We start from the raw sequence: 19,730 nt of genomic DNA, 5'->3' as shown, positions 1-19,730 counted from the left end.
GTTGCAAAGAAGACCAAGAAGCGATGCTTCAGAACATATACCCGCCTGAAATCCAGCATAGAGGTAAACAATTTCGGTCAATGATTTCATGGCACAAGCGATGATGGAGCACAGGTCCTCTAAGTCAAGCACTAAACCACGAAGGAGAAAAAGTGAATGTAATCCACCGCAGGATAGACCTCCAAGCAAATCGAGAAAACTTGCAATGAAAAACCAAGGGAACGATGCCGAGCAAGTGGTTTTCTCCGGTAAAAATTCGATCTAAGTGTTGTTGGTGCAAATCACACCCTTGCAATGATTGGTGGTGTTGGGAGAGGAACCCCAAAGATCGTGTTCCTTTGCGCTAGAGCCCCTAAAAAATATCTCGCAAGACAACTAGGGAAATAGTATTAAAACCAGAGATGATCCACTCGGTGTCTAAGCTTTTGTTGCTGGTAACGAAAATAGCACCCAGGTCAATCCTTGCAGCCTGATTCTCGACGCCTCCCTATCCGTCTCCACTTTCAAAGGCTGAAGACGATGGCTCCCGAATATTCTGGTTCGGTTGGACCACTTTTTTGGTAAGAGTTTGATTGAAACTGGTTTTGGGTTTGGGTCTTGGTCCGTTTGAGTTATTTGGGTCCAATTTATAAATGAGAGATTGGGTTTTGTTGTGATGAAATGGACCAGGCCCATAGTGGGTCTTTTGAATTGGCAGGGTTCACCCACTTAAACCCACGAGTAGAAAATGATAGGTTGGGTATTGGGTGAATGGAATGGGCTGGGCTTAATAGAATGGGCTGGTCCCAAGGTGGGTCTTGTAAATGGGTGGTGTCCCAATACAAACCATGGGTTAAGAGAAATGGGTTGGGCATTGGTTTTGATGGAATGGATTGGGCTTTGGGTAATAAAAATGGAATGGGCCCATGATAATTCTTTTGAATGGGTTAAGAAATATGTGTTAATGAAATGAGATGGGCTTAGGGCTAATGAAATGGGTTGGGCGAAGGGGGTTTCTTGGGGAAACGGACGGCCCAAGCTTTGAACTTGGATCTCTTGGGCTCAAGTTTGATATTATGCCTACCTGAGTTAGGCCCAAGTAATAAGATCCTTGGCTCTTAATGTCTGAACCAAACCCATAAACCGGTTTGAGTTGAGTCAAACCAACCCTAACAACCCTCAAAAGCCAGCATCGTTTTCTCCATTTTCTGCAAACAGGAACCATCGCCGCCATTTGGATTTTTCCACCGATTGCCTCTGGCCTCCTTTGATTCTCCTTCTTTGTAGACCGTTGATCTAGCGGCGTGATTTCTCGCTACTGAAACCTTAATCCCGTAGGTTTCAACATCCAAAACTCTCATTCTCTTCTTCTCTCTTCTCCAAGTATGGCATGGGACCACCGTAGTAATTGGTCGGTATCTTCCAACGATTTCACTCGGCATTCTTTCCCTTGGTTTTGCTTGGTCTCCCATTTCCACCACTTCATTAGCATCCATAATTTTTTTCTGGTTGCCGTCCCAAATCACGCTCTCCTCCGTCGCATGGCCATTGCCAAACTCAGTTTGCTAGACTTCTTTGAAACTTACAGAATCCAACTTCTATCAGCACCTCCTGTACATCCAATTTAACGCATCTCCTTCCAAGTATTGAACAGCTACTGCCAACCGTTGGTCACCCTCGATGTGGTGTTCCTAGCAAAACAACAGGACCTCCAATAGCCATCTCTGCATATCCTCTTCTCCTAAAAACAATGGCAATACCAGGCGCTTCCACGGGATTAAACTGCTCCGATACCAATTGATAAGAACCTACTAATCCCTCTACGAAAATACAAGAATTAACAAGATAGAACTGGTTTTAATGGTGCCAGTCACCCCCAACACCTCACGGTGCCCCTCAGCCTACGGCTGCCCAAGAAACACTCCTATATCATTTGATGCCCTCTCCTCTCAATTTTCACTCTATTTATTACCCCTCAACTAACCCTAATACTCTCTCTCCTCCACATGGCATCATCCTAGGGCCCTAATAGATGTCCACAATAGTTGATCATTCTTTGGTCTGCAAGACATAAAATACCCGCCATTTTGCTACGTTACACCAAGAACGCATGTTCTTTGCATTTCACAAGTTTAAATACATAGAATATTAAGAGCATATACCATTCCATAATTGTTTACCAGCATCCTTCTATTTTGGCCAGCCTCTGAAGTGGGGGTTTTGAAACTCCCGTTCCATCTCTGGAGCTTTTCATCCATACACATTTGAAAAATTGTATTCGTTGGAACCATTCTGAGTAATCACTTAGATACTCTTAAATAATTATATATTGTACGCTTGCACAATTTCATGTAGAAGCCACTTTCTGATGTTGTATCCATCCTCTTATTTTTAATTGATCTGTGATTGCCTTGTATCCATCCTTTTATTTTTAATTGATCTGTGATTGCCTATAAACCGTTATTTATGATTTTCTATAGTATTCTATGTAGTAATAAATTTAACGTTGTAAAAAGAATAGTGGATATTTATGTTTTTTTTGTTTCTATGCCATCAGTTTCTTGGAGTGTCCGATCCCCAATAGTGTTGCATTCATTGGAGAGATAGGCCTTGGTGGTGAGCTTCGCGTGGTATGTATATATTTGGTTAAAGTGTTAACTGCAATTTGATGGAAATTTCTTGATGCTCTATGGATGACTATTTTCTTTGAAGGTCTATCCTATACGTGGACAATGTAGACACTATTCCTTGCTCAATAATAGGAAGTAGTAGGCATCTTGATAATTTTCTGAGAATGATGATGATGTTAACTAGGTTTCATTTGTCCGCTTATAGGGTGCTGCAACGCAACTTGAGTAGACCTGAAATTTTTTTTTACTGAAACTCTTACCTAAGAAGTTGGTCATCCTTCTTTAGACTAGCTTATCAATCACCATTTTTAAATATAACCTCTCTTTTGTACCCACCAATTATTATTTATATGCCTTTAAGAATAATAACCTCTAAAATGGAATGAAATCATTAATTATTCCTCAAAATAACTATTATCTTGGGCTCACTCATAATTTCCTATATGAGGCATATAGAAATATTTTTGTAGGCTGTCTTTGGGTCCCTTTTGATTGAGGCCATATAGGCCAATCACTCAAGAAGCAAGTACTGTACTTTATTGTCATTTTTGGGTATTATTTTGAAAATGACTGAGGCCTTTCCTTTCTATCAAACACTTGGATTATGTAATCACTGTTGAGCCTGAAATTTATAATATATTTTACAGTTTATGTTTTCCATGGTGCAAGAAATTTAGCATGCTATTTTATTGTGACTGTTGGACATAAAAACTTAATATGGATGTCTGGATCTGACAAGTCACATCTTCATGTTCATGCAGCAACACCTATTGTAATTATTATTCACCTCCTTTTATATTTAAATTATTTTTATATAATTATTACATAGCCTTGGCGCAGTGGTTGGTGGATCATAGATGTAGCCTGAGGCCAAGGCATCCAAACAGCTGGTCAGCAAAAGTTGCTGGGGTAAGGCTGCGTAGGATAATTGCTTCCCCAGGATTCTGCTTGTGCGGAAGCCTTCGGCACCAAGTCCACCCTTATATTTTAATGCTTATACTGCCAGTTTCCATATCTCTGCAACATTCTCCATTACTCTGATGTATATACTTTTTTATTTGGATTGAAGCTTCTTCTGTTTCTGCAACTGCCTTCCTGCTCCCCTCTGTCTTCCCTCGCTGTCTCACTTTTCTTTTCTACCCCCTTCAACACTTCTTGGAAAATTACCAGTTTTCTTCAAGTCTTGATCCATGGTTGAAGAAAAACTCTAGCAATTGTTCTGAATTAGATGGATATAGCTCTATGGGAAAAAAGGCTGACAATGCATCAGGTAGAGATATTTTGTATAAATTTAAGAAACCGATGGTTGATGGAAACTGTATATGATGTTTTTTTTGTATTTGTAAAAAGTAATGATGGCTCTAAGATTGTACCAAAGTCTTTTTTCCTCTAGTCATCTTGTATGTTTTTATGTAAAGTGTATCTTAATTATTAGAAACTGGGGGAGAAAATTCCAAGAGAAGTAGATTTGCAACTTCTAGGGTTTTGTTTCTCATATACTGTTAATATTCACACATTTTTTTCCTGCATGACCTTTCTGATGCAAATACAGTTAAATTTCAGGGGGGCATTCATGACACGTATAAGAGGGTTCTCAATATTACAGCATGATGCAACCTCATTCTTCGGTCTAAGGAATATTGGACAAGGGCTATAACCATGTTGTTTGCATACAATTAGTTAAAATTTTCACCATAGGGGAACGTCCCTATTATTTTTAGTATTGCTTTGTGTGGTTGAGTTGTACTTCTTTCCCTTTTTGACTTGGACTCTGATTAAGAACTCTTAAACAGACTACAGCTGTTTTTTGATTGATTATAAATAAGTTATAGATCATGGTAGAACATAGACTGAATCTATGATCGGTTCAGCAAATGCTCTCCACCCCACCCACCCCCCCTCTTCTGTATGTGTGTGTGTGAGTGTCTCTCTTCCAGTATCAGTATAGAGTATGTATCCAAAGGCTGACTTTAGGATGGTTTCTGTCATATTGGAGAGAGACAAGTTATGTACTTGATAAGAAGTTTGATTTCTTACATGTACTAATACCCATCTTTTAGGTATTGTATCAAAAACCAAATAGCCAGTGCACAAGGCTTCCATAACTGTGGGGTCTTGGAAGGGAAAGTACACAGCCTTACCAATCACTTCATGGAGAGGCTGTTTCCTAATTCAAACCCAAAATGGAGCAACCTTCACCATTATATTGTTACATATGGATCTGTAGCAGTGGATACTGAAGGATTACTTCAAACCATGCTCACAGGTGTTGAACCACGTTCTGAGTTTGTCACAGGTATCAGAGTTTTAACCAGTTCCCATTTCATCCTTGATGTTTGATTTGAGAGTCATCTATGGGTTACTATGAAAGCCTGGTTCTTTCTAGTTGCTGACCGAAGAATAGGGTTGCTGCTACTTCTGAATCGATTCTGCTAATTACTGCTGGTTTGTTGATGTTCTAAATTCTTCAATTGGAGACATGGTTCTATTGTTTGTTGCTTCTGATGGCTTGGTAGAAGGAAAGAAAATTGGGTAGTCCCTCTTAGACTAGGTTATTTTACTCATGGCCTCTCACATAGTTTGGTCTCTCAACAATGGCAACTCACCCTACTCAAAGATAAATTTTAATTGAAACCCGTTTGAGACACTTAACTACAGTTACGGAGAATCAATTTGGACTTATGCTGGGAAGATCTACAACGGAGGCTATTTACTTAATTAGGAGACTTATGGAAAGGTATAGAGAATGTAGGAAAGATCTTCATATGGTATTTATTGACCTAGAAAAAGCTTATAATATAGTCCCTAGAGCGTTAATTTGGCAAGTACTAGAGAAAAGAAGTGTTGCAAGTAAATATATAGATATAGTTAAGGATATGTATGATGGTTCGGTGACTAGTGTTAGAACAGTGGGGGGACAAAGTAATGAATTCCCGATAACAGTTGGGCTACATCAAGGGTCAACTTTAAGCCCATATCTATTTGCACTGGTAATGGATGAATTAACCAAAGACATTCAAGATGAGGTCCCCTGGTGTATGCTTTTTGCGGATGATATTGTGTTGATTGATGAGACCCAAGTGGGGATTAATACCAAATTAGAATCATGGAGACTAGCTTTGGAATCAAAAGGCTTTAAACTTAGTAGATCGAAGACAGAATATTTAGTTTGTAACTTTAGTCATGATCGGGCAGATGATGAGGTGGTGATACTTGACGATAAAGAGATTCCTCAGAGTGATTGTTTTAGGTACCTAGGTTCAATCATAAGTAAAAGAGGTGATTTAGAGGATGAGGTTTCCCAAAGGATTAAAATAGGGTGGATGAAGTGGAGAGGTGCGTCCGGGGTCTTATGTGATCGGCGTATTCCATTAAAGCTTAAAGGAAAATTTTATAGGACCGTTGTTCGACCAGCTATGATGTACGGTGCAGAGTGTTGGGCAGTTAAAAGAATCATATAGATAAACTCAGTGTAGCAGAAATGAGGATGCTAAGATGGATGAGTGGCAAAACTAGGATGGATAAAATAAGAAACGATCATATTAGAGTTGGTCTGGGAGTTGCTCCCATAAGGGATAAGCTTAGAGAAAGTCATTTGAGGTGGCACGGCCACGTTCAACGGAGACCTATAAATGCTTCTGTACGGAGAAGTGATATAATCCATATTGAAGGAACTAGAAGAGCTAGGGTTAGACCTAAGATAACCTTAGGAGAAGTGGTGAGAAAGGATATGTATAGCTTAGACCTTGTATCTAGCATGGCCTCGAACAAAACTGATTGGAGGGCAAGAATCCATATAGCCGACCCCATTTAGTTGGGACAAGGCTTATTGTTGTTGTTGTTGTTGTTGTTGTTCATTTACATTGCTGCAAACCCTTGCAAAGTATTAATAAGACTCCAATACAAGTTGCAATGAGAAGTAAAGCCTAACCCATTCCTTGAATAATAATAACTTGGTAACACAAACTGGCTCACCATACTCTTTTAAGTCTTAACTAAGCTAAGGAGGTCAATAGTTTTCATCTACACTATCATTATGTTAGGCTCAATAAAGTGGTCCATGTGGAGACGAGAAAACTATGATATCGAAGGCCCAAGACTACATTACAATCCAAGGTTTATTTCCATTAAAAAAAAAAAAGCCTTTGTGGTGATTTATCTGTATTATTCCCCCCACCCAACTTGTAGATCATTTAGCAGCAGCATCTATTTGTGTTTTCTTATGTTATTTCATTTTTTTCCTCTTGGTTGTTTTGGATCCATCAAGGTACCCCGAATGGAGAAGAGGATCAATGCTGTGGCCAAGTTGGGATACAAAAAGTGTATAGTACCAAAATCAACTGAGAAACTTCTTGCTGCTCTTGGGTTGGAGGGAATAATAATTCAAGGCTGTTCAAATCTTAAAGATGTGATCAACACTGTATTCCAGCCTGCATGTTTAGCCACTATTCAACAGGTATCACCATTATGCTTTCCTTCTGATTGCTAAAGTTCATTAATGGCTGGCCCAGGTTATGTTAGTTGTTGTGTAGCAGTAGTCACCAAGAAAGAAATAGGATATAGAGGCTGTGTACAATTTGTGTACGGTTCTTATAGTTGTGCTTTCTGCAACTGTCGCTGCAACTAAGCAGCTAACTTGACAATTGAAGACCAAACCATTGGTAGAAGGATGTAGACACGATTCTGTTTCTTGTCTGCTGCTACTATTTTTCTTATTGTCTGTTCTTTTTCTTGTCTAATTAAAATGCCTACTGACTATTAATGGCAAGAAAATTTCATGACATGGCTGCAAAAAGAATAGTCTGGACCTCCTGTATACGTCCTGCACAAACTTCTGCTGATACCTTTTTTTAGCCACAGTTTTTACCTGGCTCATTAATCAACCAACTTACTATATTCAATTAGGGTTGAAAAAATTAAACATTAATCGGTGGTAAAAAAAAATCATGTGCCCAAACCAATTCTGCATAATCTGAGTGCCGTGGGTGTTGGAGCTTCTCAGCTGTACGCCTGATGTTTTCTTGTTCTATTCTCTCAAAGTTTCCTGCAGTTATCTATGGGTGCTGAACCTAGGAAGATATATGAAAGAATAGAAATTGCTTCATGTATTAAAGATGGAGAAAATGTAAAGAATAGGCAATCTTGGAGAACCCAAAGGGGGTGAGGTTCCCGTATCAACCGGGTCGCAAACAACAGCATCACTAGAGCTCAATTGTATAACTTAAGTTTCTATTTCTTTGTCTCAAGACTGAACTGAGATTCCTAACACAACCTTGCATTGCAGGAAACCTGATGCAGGCCCTGGAGCTTAGCCAATAAGTCTTTTTATTTTGTACATAATGGTCAACCACATTTTGTCCGTCAAGGAAGTACAGCCTCATCGCAGTATGCGGAGACACTCATCCAAGCGCTGTTTCAGGGCGTTCAAACAGCAGCATCTCTTCATGTTGCATCTACGTGTGTAGTCTCAGATTACAGGGAGCGGAATCAAAATTTCCCACCGAACCAAACCCGGGTCATATAATGTGGTCCATCTCTTGTTGTCTAGAGTCCCCTCACTACAGTATGTAACTTTCTTGTGTGTCACTAGAATAGCTAGCTTCTTGACTGCACAGACATCATGAGTGGACAGCAGGTATTGTATAGGTATATATTCTGGTATTGTATTTCTACTGTTTTTATTCTCAAATCTGGTTCCACCAAAGCCTCAAGATCTGCTATTTGGGAGCAGAGTAATTTCTGCGGCAATAGAAACTCTTATAATCATATTGTCAGGAAGTTGATTTTGTTCCCTCTGAATGTGGAGAAGCTCCTTAATTTGTAGTTCCTTGCACAGATCAGAGCACTCTTACAAGTCTAGGCATTCTACGATTCAGTTTTCTTTCCATTGAGCCTATCCATTGCTAATTTTGGATCAAATCTAATGAAAATTGTAGGGAGCCTTTTTGCAATGCATAAGCTAATACCCTTTTGGATGGGCCAGCAACTCCATATTTAATAGATTTGGTTAAATCCAATTCTTCCAAATACATACCATAAAGAAATCCCTTGAGCTTCCATGAATCTCCCATGTATCCTTTAGTTTGTTAAAGCCGTCTGTAATATAGATTTTGATTTGGTAGAAAATCTAGTAACGAACGAGATCGAAGCCATTGAATCCTAAATCCTAATGCATTCATATGTCACTTCTCACGCGAGGCCCCAAAAATGAAATGGTGCCAGTGTGGGTTGGTGAGATTCTCGATCATGTCGTCAAATTGCAATAATTAAAAAATGCCTGTGTTCATTAATTGATATAAAATAAAAGTCAAATGATATTGATGGATGCTCCAACCATATACGGAGCATGTTATATTTAGAAAATCAGATGCAATGAATGGCCAATTTTGTTCTCGCAAGTAGTGAAAATTGCTTGACAATAATATCAAACAAAGCAAGCATCCGGTTGTACTTGTGCTGGCTTTGTGGTTTGTAAATGATGCGTCCAGAAATTGTTAAGCCTCTGGATTTACGAAGATGATCTATAAAACAAGGTTAGACGTGCCCCGACTGCTGGGTCGGGAGGCCACCTCTAAAGCTTAAGTCAGTTGCTGAACTGATCACAATGCTCTGGCTGAATGCAAATTTTAAAAATGAATACTAATAATAGGGAAACGATTCAGATACCTCTAGAGTGAGTGGATCACTAGCTTATATAGACTTTACCTCCAATTCCTGACCGTTAAGTGAATTCTCGATCTCTTCAAATGACCGTCCGAACGTAGGGTTTTATCCTAGATGTTCGGGGGTGTAGGTAGTTATCGTTCTTAGCACGATTCCCTCTCCACCTTAACGATAGTTGCTTCCTTCAAGTTAGCTCTGCCTACTGTAAGATTCGGGAGGTCGTTCGTGACTGGTAGCAATAGTGCAGCGCCCTCATCTGATCGTGAGATTAGGTTAAGGTTGGTCACCATTGTGGTCTAACCAGGACAGAGGGTGCAAACCCGGTCCAATGGGTTTGCCGCAATTTTCTTCGTAACAGTGGAGCTAGCCTTCTTGTCAGCTATCTACCCTTTCCACCCCTCTCTGTTAGCTCTGTTTCCTCTCCTTGCGTCTCTTTAAGCTATCTTTAGTAGCCTGAGTAAAGCTAAGAAAGGTTGATAACAGAAGACAGACCTCATTGCCCTCCCTTTTCATCTCAAACAGCTTGAACTTCATGATCTCTAGCTCTCGACCACCTTATGGGTATGGAGCCACCGTCTTTGTCGGCATGCTTTTACTTTAGCCATACTGAAGAGCTAAGGGGTAGGTACCAGCAGACTTACAATCAACTAATCCAGTCTCGGCAATAACTTAATTTACAAAATATAGTAGATGTTGAGTCATTGCTTACTTCCATTGTTATAACGGTAGGGGTTAGGTTGTAAGCTGCAACTAGAGGCGAACCCAGTGCCAAAGGCTCTGCACAAGTAAAGTCCGAGAGACAAAATTCCTATGCATCCTTTCTCTAGCAAACTTTCTTGTGAGGCTGATTCAATACCTTAATCTCATGCTACAAGTGTGGTCCACCAACCTTTGTACCAAGGTCAGCCCCTACATAACATAGAAGATGCTAATATAATATAAAAAATTGCAGAGCGTGCAAACAGAACAGTATGAAAACCTAGGGATGTATAAATAATTCACTCTAAGAAAATGTTGGTCTAAGTAAAAAGGTGGATTAGCTAGTTTTCTTGGTTGTTAATTTATGTTATTCTGATTTCATGTTAAAAAGATGAACAAACATGAAATCAGAATAACATAAATTAACAACCAAGAAAAACCTTTTGTGGTTATTATTGTCACAACTCATGTGGATGTACTTCCAACATGATGGCGTCCATCTTGGGCGACCCCAAAAAAAACCCACCCCATATGATTCACTACCCCCGGAATATCTTCTGTATATTCTTGTACACTGCATCTGTCCATAGGAAGATGAGACCTTTTCAAATAGAATGTGAGAATTATTAGAATGTCACTGTTTTAGTTTGTCAATTCTATTTACCATTATGATTAAAAGCAAAGGTTAGACATCTTCATTGACTTTAAATATTGGAGGCTTTCTTTGTTTTCTCTTTTTCTTTTCTACATATGGTTGGATGGGGAAGTAGTATGGTCAAGGGGGGTGTAAAGAAAAAAATAATGGAAACTCCTACGTTTGTGAATCCAGATCTGCCACTTACTTGAGGAAGGGGATTCAATCCCAGCCGTCCACTGGACTGGCTTCCACAACCCAGAAGTGTTTATCTGTATTTAACATGCCAAGTGAGCTTCCAAAGACAAAAGAAGTGGAAGGAAGACAGTGAACAGAAAGATCATTGGACCTGAAATCCAGATTACAAGGACTCATCACAAAGTATTTAGATTCAGATTCTGGTCTCCAAGTTACTTCTTTAACTATACAATGCCCAGAAGCCCTCAATGAGGGGATGGAAAACAAAGGAGTTCTGTATAGACGCAGCGTTATTTGCATCCCAGTATTACACACTACCAAGTAACAACTCTCTTGAGGAAAAATAATTATGACCCAGTTAAGACAACAACTGGTAGAGATAAGCACCAAGGATTTCTAACTGTAAATAAGCCAGCCACACTCTTATCTTGCCAAATCAACAAGAGTCGAAATGGCCTCTGATGCATCCTACTGAAAAGAAAAACAACGCCGAAAAATGGATACTAGTCAGACCGGGGGAGACTCTGCCTTCTCTAATTTGCCATTAGCCACAAGGTCTCCGTTCGCCACAGCGTTGCCATTTTCCACAGGGTGTTTTTCCAGCAGTTGAGTTGGTGGGATATCCTCTTTCTTAGTTTCTTCTACATCTTTATCGGACAAGAAGCTTGGTTGGTTTGTTGATGACAACAATCTCGCCCACATCCTGTCAGTTATCACAACCTTGTTCTGCTGCTCGTTTATACGCTGCAACAAAATCACTCAAGATAATTAGACTCACTCACATCCATAGAAGTCCAACTTTGATATATCGAATCACGAAGATCTTGCATACTACTAGGTGAAAGTTTCTTTCTTTCCACCTGCTTTCATAAATAGACATCAATGAAAAAGGAAGCAGGAACAGTCAATTAATAGATGACCGTGAACTAATTTTTTGAGAGATAAAGGCTCTTTTTGGTATCAATTATCATTGTCAATTATGAGAAATTTTCATTATTTTAAATTGTTTGGCATCTATTCTGAATTTTATTTTTATTTAAAATAATAGAAAAACCTCCAAAATCCATAATGAACTTTTTGTCCATTATGGATTATGATGAGAATTTCATTATCTTCATTTGTGTAAGTTTACTTAAAGTTCTATAAGTAAGATGAGGGTAAAATAGTCAATACACATTCTTTTATAACAACCATACTTTTTCCTTCTTTTCTCACTTGTTTACTATCATTTTTAACAATTTTTTATCTTGACACCAAACTTATTTTTCATTTCATAATTTATTTTTGATAAAATTCACCAAACCATTTTTCATTCTTGACCAAAAATTAATTCTTGTACTTATTTATTTTAAATAGGCATAATAGAGAATGAGAATTGATACCAAAAAGAGCCAAAGATAGATGACCGTGAACTAATTTTTTGAGAGATAAAGGCAACCCACTTCATGTATAGTTGGTAAAGGTCATGGCCTCATGGGCAAGCCAGAAAAAGCTAGCCCACTTGTCATGTGATCTTTAAAAGATAGAAAAGGCTGAGACTTCTTTTCTTAATTGCCATGACCCGATCGTGTCAAGTCCTACTGCCTAATCCACACCAAATTAATGGGATTTTCAGGTTAAGCATGAACTCACATAGAAGGGTATGTAAGCATGTCTTCCATTGACAGGTCCAACAGTAAAGCCCGTGTATCCCGCCATTGCACCATGGACAGCACTTTGAGCGAGCAGCGTGCAGGCGACATTATCGGATGCAATACTTGGAATGGCACGAATCATATAGGTAGGATCTGCCAGACAAAAGACATCCCAACTTGATTAGAGATTGGATTCATAAGAGTAGATAATTTCATACGAATAAATTGTGAAAAACAAGGGAGGAACTCCATCACTAACCTATGTATTTGAGATTGATGGACAATTTACTCGTCTTTTTGAAATGACTCTACAAAAGCAACAAGAAAAATAAGCCAGTGCAGCACTTATCTAACCAGGAAAAATCAATAAGATAAGAAACTTGAACCCTCTGACCCGAAACATTAACAGCACTGACAATGATAAAACTAGCAGCTTACATGCCAGATAAATTGGACTCAATGGACCTACCTTGATTTGGTCGGATAGCCAGAGACCAACATCTTGGAGTACCTTGTTTCCTGAGGCATCCTTCTGCTCGGATTTCGTGCTTTCAGAAGCAAGATCCTGTCCGGCACCCTCAGCAATAACAACAACCATGTGCCCATTTTCTTTAAGCCTTTTCTCCATGTATTCAAAAAGGCCACCAGGTCCCTCCAGATAAAATGGTGATTCTGGTATCAAGCAAAGGTCTACATCTCGGCTGGCAAGAGTGGCATACATTGCAATGAACCCTGTATGAATTAAAATTCATGTCAACTTATAGAAAAATGCTGGAGGGTAGCCTAGGAAACAAGAACGCTACAGACACTATTTAAGGAATCGTTATACGTACATAGATAGCTCAATTAAGTTACTATCTGCTCTAAGTCTTTAGTTGTAAGTAACACTACTGCTAAGAGCCTTGATCCTGGGTTAGAATTTTGGGGGTTGTTACAGAGACCTTTCCAGAGGAGGCTGGTGTTCTATCTTAATGCGTGTCCGCCATTAGATACTATCCTTTGTTAGAGAACTCGCAGTTCATTCAACATTGGAAGAACTCCTCAAGATATCTACATACAAAAGCTCGTCTGACACAACCTGGTCTACAATTACAAGCTGGCTTACAGTAAAGTAAATTGATCCATCAACTGTGATGTTCATCATGATCTCATTTCAAAAAGCAAAGTGATGAAACTTAAAAATATATATGTTTCAGAAGATGATTAATGAATATTAAGTCAATATGAACCAAAAAGGAAAGCTAGCGTTCCCATTGCAACCATTTTTAAGTGCAGAAGAACAAAAAAAAAAAAAAAGAATGATACTCACCACTGTTGCGACCCATCAACTTCACGACACCAACACCATTCTCAATACTTTCAGATTCGACGTGTGCTGCATTAATAGCACGCTGAGCTTCTTCAACCGCAGTGTCAAACCCAAAAGACTTGTCAATAATCTGAAGAGAAAAAATATTATCCATTAATGTACATGATGACTAGCAACCATATGAAAATTGCATGAATTAACAACTCATTCTAGTTTTTCATGGACAGAACAAATCAGGCAGATAGTCAGAAAAAATTCGGTTGGCATGATAAGTACCGGAATATCATTGTCAATTGTCTTAGGGATTCCAGCAACAGAAACCTTGAGACCACGCCTTTTAATTTCCTGAGCAGCAGAGAAATGGGATGTCAGATGAGAAAAAACTACTGAAAAAAGAGTGAAGTAGACAACTGATTTTCCTTTTTTTCTTTTCAACTTAGGTCACAGATGATAAAAACTCTTAGGCTTCAGTTTTCAGAATTGGGAAATCAAGAGAACTCAATCATGCATATACAGCATCTTCCAAGCCAAGGAAGATGGATTGTTCATTCATCAAACACAGAAGAGGATGAATTGTTCACTTGTCAAACACAATTACCTGAAAGATTAAAGCTGCCCCTTTTTGAGTTCCATCACCTCCAATTATATACACCTGCAAAACAGAGACATCAACATAAAACCTATATATATCAATTATGGAACCTACAAATGGATGTGTGCACAGTGAGCAAGCAAGCGAGAGAGAGACCCATATCCTCTACATACCTGATTGATGCCACGGTCCTGAATGCTGTCCACTATCTTTGTGGTATCATGACCTCCTCTTGATGTTCCAAGGATGGTGCCACCACGCTTATGAATATCATTGACAACTTTGGGCGTAAGGGTAACAGTATTTCGAGCATAAAAACCCCTGTATCCTCCCTACATATTGAATTACTGTCATTAGTTGACCAAATCACAAAATCGCTACTAGAAGCATCCAGTGTGAAACCATACAAGTGTTTCTGGAAATCTTGAAGACAGACTATTAAAATATGCATGCTCTCAAGGAATGGCAACACAAGTTAAACAGAAAACCATTTTAAATGGAAGTAAAGTTCAATCACTAATTCCTTCTCCTCCCTTGTTTCCCTTTTCATCCTCAAATTACATACAAGGAATAAAGTGAGAAAAGAAAAAGGAAAGAGGGGGAAAAAATATGCACCCATAGAATAGATTGAATCTGACAATGTAATCACTCACCTCAATCCCAAGTACTTTGTCCACACCATACATGTGATGAAGGCCACACACTATTTCCCTAATGACTGTGTTAAGCCCAGGGCAAAGACCACCACAAGTTACAATACAGGCACGCACTTCATCTGCCTCGAAATACACCTGTATCATTGAACAGAAGGTCAATGATAAAGTGTTTCATCCTTTCCAAATATCAAGTATACAAATGAACATTATACAAAATGTAGGTAACCAGCGTGACGGTGTAGACCGACTTTAGTAAACAAGGCATACCTTTTGACGTGGTCCAGCACGTCGAAAATGTCTTCCTCTTGGAGTATCCTTGTGAACAACAATCTGATAACAGAAAAATTTTAAAGAAATAAAAACACAATTGAGATCATAAACTGTTCAACCTGAAATATCTCTAATCCATGCAAGATGACAGCACAGGATGATCCCCAAAAATACAAATTACATGCACACATCACCACCATTCTTTACCCAATAAATTGGTTCTTAAACTACTCACGCCTGAAAAAGGATAATAATTTTTTTGAAAGACAATTATGATGACAACAACAGTTTACAGATAAACTAACCCATGAAACCAGTATCTACCAACCTGACTCCATGAAAAGGCCTGTTCCGCTTAATGTCCCTATACCGATAACAGGCAATTCATGAATGCAACTATAAACATGAAGACCTCTGTCTATGATAGCGGAAGGTATTTGTCTTGGTGGGGGGAAGGGGGAAGGGGGAAGGGGGAGGAGAGGAACTCAAAGATACTGACCAAAAATGAGAAAGAGACTCACCTTGTGAGGGACCGTATCATCCTGATGAACAAAATATTGCCTGTAAACACAGAGAGATTAGTTTAGAAATTACCATTCAACAATATTCGGAATAAATATAAAAAATAGGGCAAAATCAAGCATCATAGGAGAGACAAATAAGAAGCTTACTTAACGACAGAGTATGCAGGGTTGTCTTGCAATGGATTGGGGTAGCTCTGCCAGAAAAGGGACAAGTAAAAGATTATGAACATTTGCTTTGTTCCCAAGAAAAAAAGAAGAGAGAGATAAAAACATTCATGTCTTCAAGCTAAGAAGAAGAGTTTGTAATGATAATCATACAGCAAAAATGAAAAACTTTTGGTATCAGTATAAGGAAACAAAGATTATGCCAGCAGAAACAGGGTTTAAAAGTTCAAAACCTGAAGGCAGTAAGTCATTAGATATCATATGATCAGTATCTTATATAATTAAAACAAAAAAGGAAAATATTATAGAATAAGTGATATGCAAGTTAAGCATCTTATACCATAAAACCAAAAAGGAAAATATATGATATTCAAGTAAGAAATCTCAGCGATGTTTAAGAACTCAGATGTGGAAAGTGATCAAAAGTTCTATCTCCAAAAACCAGAACAACCCATGAGTAGAATATTCTTAAATATTCATAAAATCTAAGCAAGCAAAAAAGTAATCAATAGAACAAAACAGAAGATAGGAAAGGAATAGTACAGGGAGATCAGAGAGGTAATCAGTGAAGTGGGGAACATCTTCAACAAAGTAACCGTATTCACCGGTGACGATCTTCGGTTCCATTGAATATCTGGAATTAGAGTTGGATTTCAGTGAATGATTAGAATCGGCAATAGGGTGATGACCGTTTGAAGGATCAAAGCAACGAAACTTGGGAAGAGCTATGGAAGAAGAACTAGAAATCGATTTCATTTGCGTAAAAGATGGATGGGAAACTTGAAGAACAGAATTGCTTAGACAAAAAGATGAAAGTTGAAAGAGTTGACAAAGTTGAAGCCATTTTATAAGGAGAAGGAACAGATCGAGAAGAAGAAAAACAACAAGAACACGAACAAGGGGAAGGTTCGATCAATTTCACGGATGACGATATTGACTGGCTAATATGGAAAGAAATTAAGAAAACTGGGAAAGAGATGGCATGGAAATAGCTGACCAAAGCCTCTTAACTCATTTTGCGTTCCAAACCCAGAAACAGAAAAGAAAGGTCTTTGCTTTGATCCTTTCGCTGTCAAACAGTAAAAAGGAACTCTTTAGACTTGACACAGGAAGAATCGATGAACCGAAAAAAGAAAAAAGGAAAAATTAAAATTAAAAAGAAGCATTACCAGCGGTGAAAGAGGACACGTGTCTATTATCAATCTGCTCCGTGAGAGGACACGTGTCATAGAGGGTTGGGTGATGGGAGGGTTTTTTTATTTTTTACCTGTGGGTCCCACCGAATTTGTGGGGGTAAACCCGTGGGAGCACACTCCGTCAGGGGTGATGATCCGGATTCGAGGCTGCGTTTGTTTGCTGGAATAAAGGTAGGGTGGGAAAAAAGAGTTGGATTTGTAATTACCTATTTTTCCACCCCCTTGCAAACAAACCGCCTTTCCTTTCCAAACGGCGGTCCGAGGATTTGTAAACTGCTCTTCCGCCACTGAAACACCGACCTAATGTGGGCTGGGGCAGACCTATGAAGGGGCCGAGGGGGGCCATGGCCCCCTTGGATTTTTAATTCCGTTAATTTTTCCAGTTTTTTCTCTTCCTATATGTGAAATGTCACCATTTGCCCCCTCAATATTGATAACAAATTTTAAAAATAAATAATGAGCATAAATGTCATTCCTATTTATTCTCCCCTCTCAACTCTCTCAACTTTTCTTTCTATTTATTCTATTTTGTTTCTATAATCGTGGGTTAAAGGAAATTTTTGAAAAAACATCTTAATAGGTATTCAAAAATCAAAATGTCAATTTATAACAAGAAACTAACTCTTCAATCCCTATTTATTCTCTTCTATCTGCTCTCTCTCCTCTCTCTTTCTTTTTTTCTTTTTGTTTACTTTCTGTAAATGATAAGTCTCTGAAATTCAAATTTTCCATAACTAGTTCTATCTCAATTGATCTTATCTCCATCCAATCAATAAGAATTTTGAGTTATAGTTAAAGTATCAACAAGTTGTAGAGTTTGATGGTAAACAAGTTGTAGTTCAAACTCAAATATTTGAATTGTAATTCATATAATATTAATATACATCTCCTACTCACTAATTTGAGTATGGAAGAATTCTTTCTCAAACGAAATTCGAACTTTCTCTTCCCTTTCTAAAAGGGTGGGTTTAAAAAATTTGAAAAACAATTTACTCTACAATTAGGTTTTTTCTTTTTCTTTCTCAATTTATTTTTTTTATTTGATTTTATATTTTATGTTTCTTTATTTCTTATGCAATTTTTGTTATTATTTTGTAATGTGAATAAAATGTCTATAGTTACTAAATAACTAATTGTCATTGGTTTGCATCTCTTACCTTAAAAAAAATTTGGTTTACATTTGCAAGTCAAAATTCTTTTTAACTTGCATCTAACATTTTAGGGTTGAAGTCATGGTACATATTTTTTTTCTATATCGTTGCTTTAATTTTATCTATATTTTGTAAAAAAAAAAATATCATTACCGATAAGTTTTTTTTTCAAATATGTGTGAATCCCACAAAATATATGTGGGTCTATCCTGAACACGTTTCCACCACCAATCTGCTCCGTGAGACATGAGAGGAGATTCCTCTCGAAAAACAAAGCCAAAAGAGTGGTTTTTCTGAAAAGCGCAACCGGTTTTTCTTCCAAACGGCGGTCGGAGGATTCGTAAACCGCTGCTCCGCCACTGGAACACCACCGACCTAGTAGTGTGGGTCCCAGTGGTATGGTTAGACGACAAACCGTCAAGTGGGAGGAACGAGGAATGATAATAATGGAAATTTTGGAAACCGCTTAGAAAAGGGTAAAAAAAGTTGTGGAAGAAGGATGAGTGAGGGGTAAAAGAGTCATTTCGATGAATAAGACAGCGAGGGACAACCGGCAGTGTTTCTGAAGCTTTCTACGCGTTCACGTGTCAAGACAAACGGTTTAACGAGTGTCCTGGCTGCTGGCTGGCTGGAGAGTGGGAATACTAGAACCTGGGAATCTGTTGTGGTACTTTACGTTTGGAAACTATGGAATATTCGAATTTCCAACCAAGTAATCAGTGGATGTAAAGTGAAAACCGCTTGGCTGAGTCCTGTTTTGCTCGGGAAAATATAGATATTCCAACTAAGCAATCAGGGATGTCAGGTAAACCCAGCTTGGTTTAGCCATTTAAGCTGCTACGATTTGAGGAGTTTTGGATCGGCTCTGAAAGTTTTTAACCCACACAGTACGGGTGTGGGGTCCACTTATAAATATCAAAAGAATAAAACACTCGGTGGACTCATCTCTTACTTATGTGGTTTAAAATCTTCAGACGAGAACACTCTGTTCTTTGGCCAATGAGCTAATGCAAACTTCAATTTGACTGGGAAAAAAATATGGCATTATATATAATTTTTTTTTTTTTTTTGAAATTGAGGTTCATCCGAACCAGTTTGCGTGCACTTGATTATATCATCAAGGGATTTTTTTTTTTTGGGAAGCTGAGGTTCATCGAGGCCAGTTTACGTGCACTTGATTACATCACCAAGGGGAAAATGCAGTTTGCGTGCACTTGATTATATCATCAGGGGAATTTTTTTTTTTTTTTTGAAGCTGAGGTTCATCCAGGCCAGTTTGTGTGCACTTGATTACATCATCAGGGGAAAGACGCTATCTGCAATGATCAAATCCATGAAGGCCATAACCTCTCTACTGAGAAGCATGGAACTCTACACCATACCCAATCCTACATTGGCATTAATATATCTTTCTTTTTTTTTCTAAAAGA

At 38.4% G+C, this 19,730-nt stretch overlaps 1 protein-coding gene and 1 long non-coding RNA gene across 2 annotated transcripts; one reads left to right on the top strand and one right to left on the bottom strand.

The window, feature by feature from the left end:
• The first annotated feature begins 2,396 nt into the window (after positions 1 to 2,396).
• Positions 2,397 to 8,408, top strand: LOC149005261 (uncharacterized). Its single transcript, XR_016175682.1, has 3 exons — positions 2,397 to 2,609; positions 6,877 to 7,065; positions 7,894 to 8,408. It is a non-coding gene; the product is annotated as an uncharacterized LOC149005261 (long non-coding RNA).
• Positions 8,409 to 10,957: 2,549 nt separating this feature from the next.
• Positions 10,958 to 17,050, bottom strand: LOC149005260 (ATP-dependent 6-phosphofructokinase 6-like). Its single transcript, XM_089168782.1, has 13 exons — positions 16,497 to 17,050; positions 15,936 to 15,982; positions 15,786 to 15,825; positions 15,262 to 15,324; positions 14,992 to 15,129; positions 14,512 to 14,670; positions 14,345 to 14,398; positions 14,023 to 14,091; positions 13,747 to 13,876; positions 12,907 to 13,169; positions 12,697 to 12,745; positions 12,436 to 12,590; positions 10,958 to 11,547 (listed from the first exon to the last, which is right to left on the bottom strand). The coding sequence occupies exons 1-13, from the start codon at positions 16,707 to 16,709 to the stop codon at positions 11,311 to 11,313; spliced, it is 1,617 nt and encodes a 538-aa protein (XP_089024908.1). The 5' UTR covers positions 16,710 to 17,050; the 3' UTR covers positions 10,958 to 11,310.
• Between the last annotated feature and the right edge of the window lie 2,680 nt (positions 17,051 to 19,730).

This window comes from Hakea prostrata, chromosome 9 (assembly GCF_041222555.1).
Source record: "Hakea prostrata isolate BN-2017 chromosome 9, UWA_Hpros_2, whole genome shotgun sequence".
NCBI classification, from domain to species: Eukaryota; Viridiplantae; Streptophyta; class Magnoliopsida; order Proteales; family Proteaceae; genus Hakea; species Hakea prostrata.
This window is presented reverse-complemented; position numbering and strand designations above follow the sequence as displayed.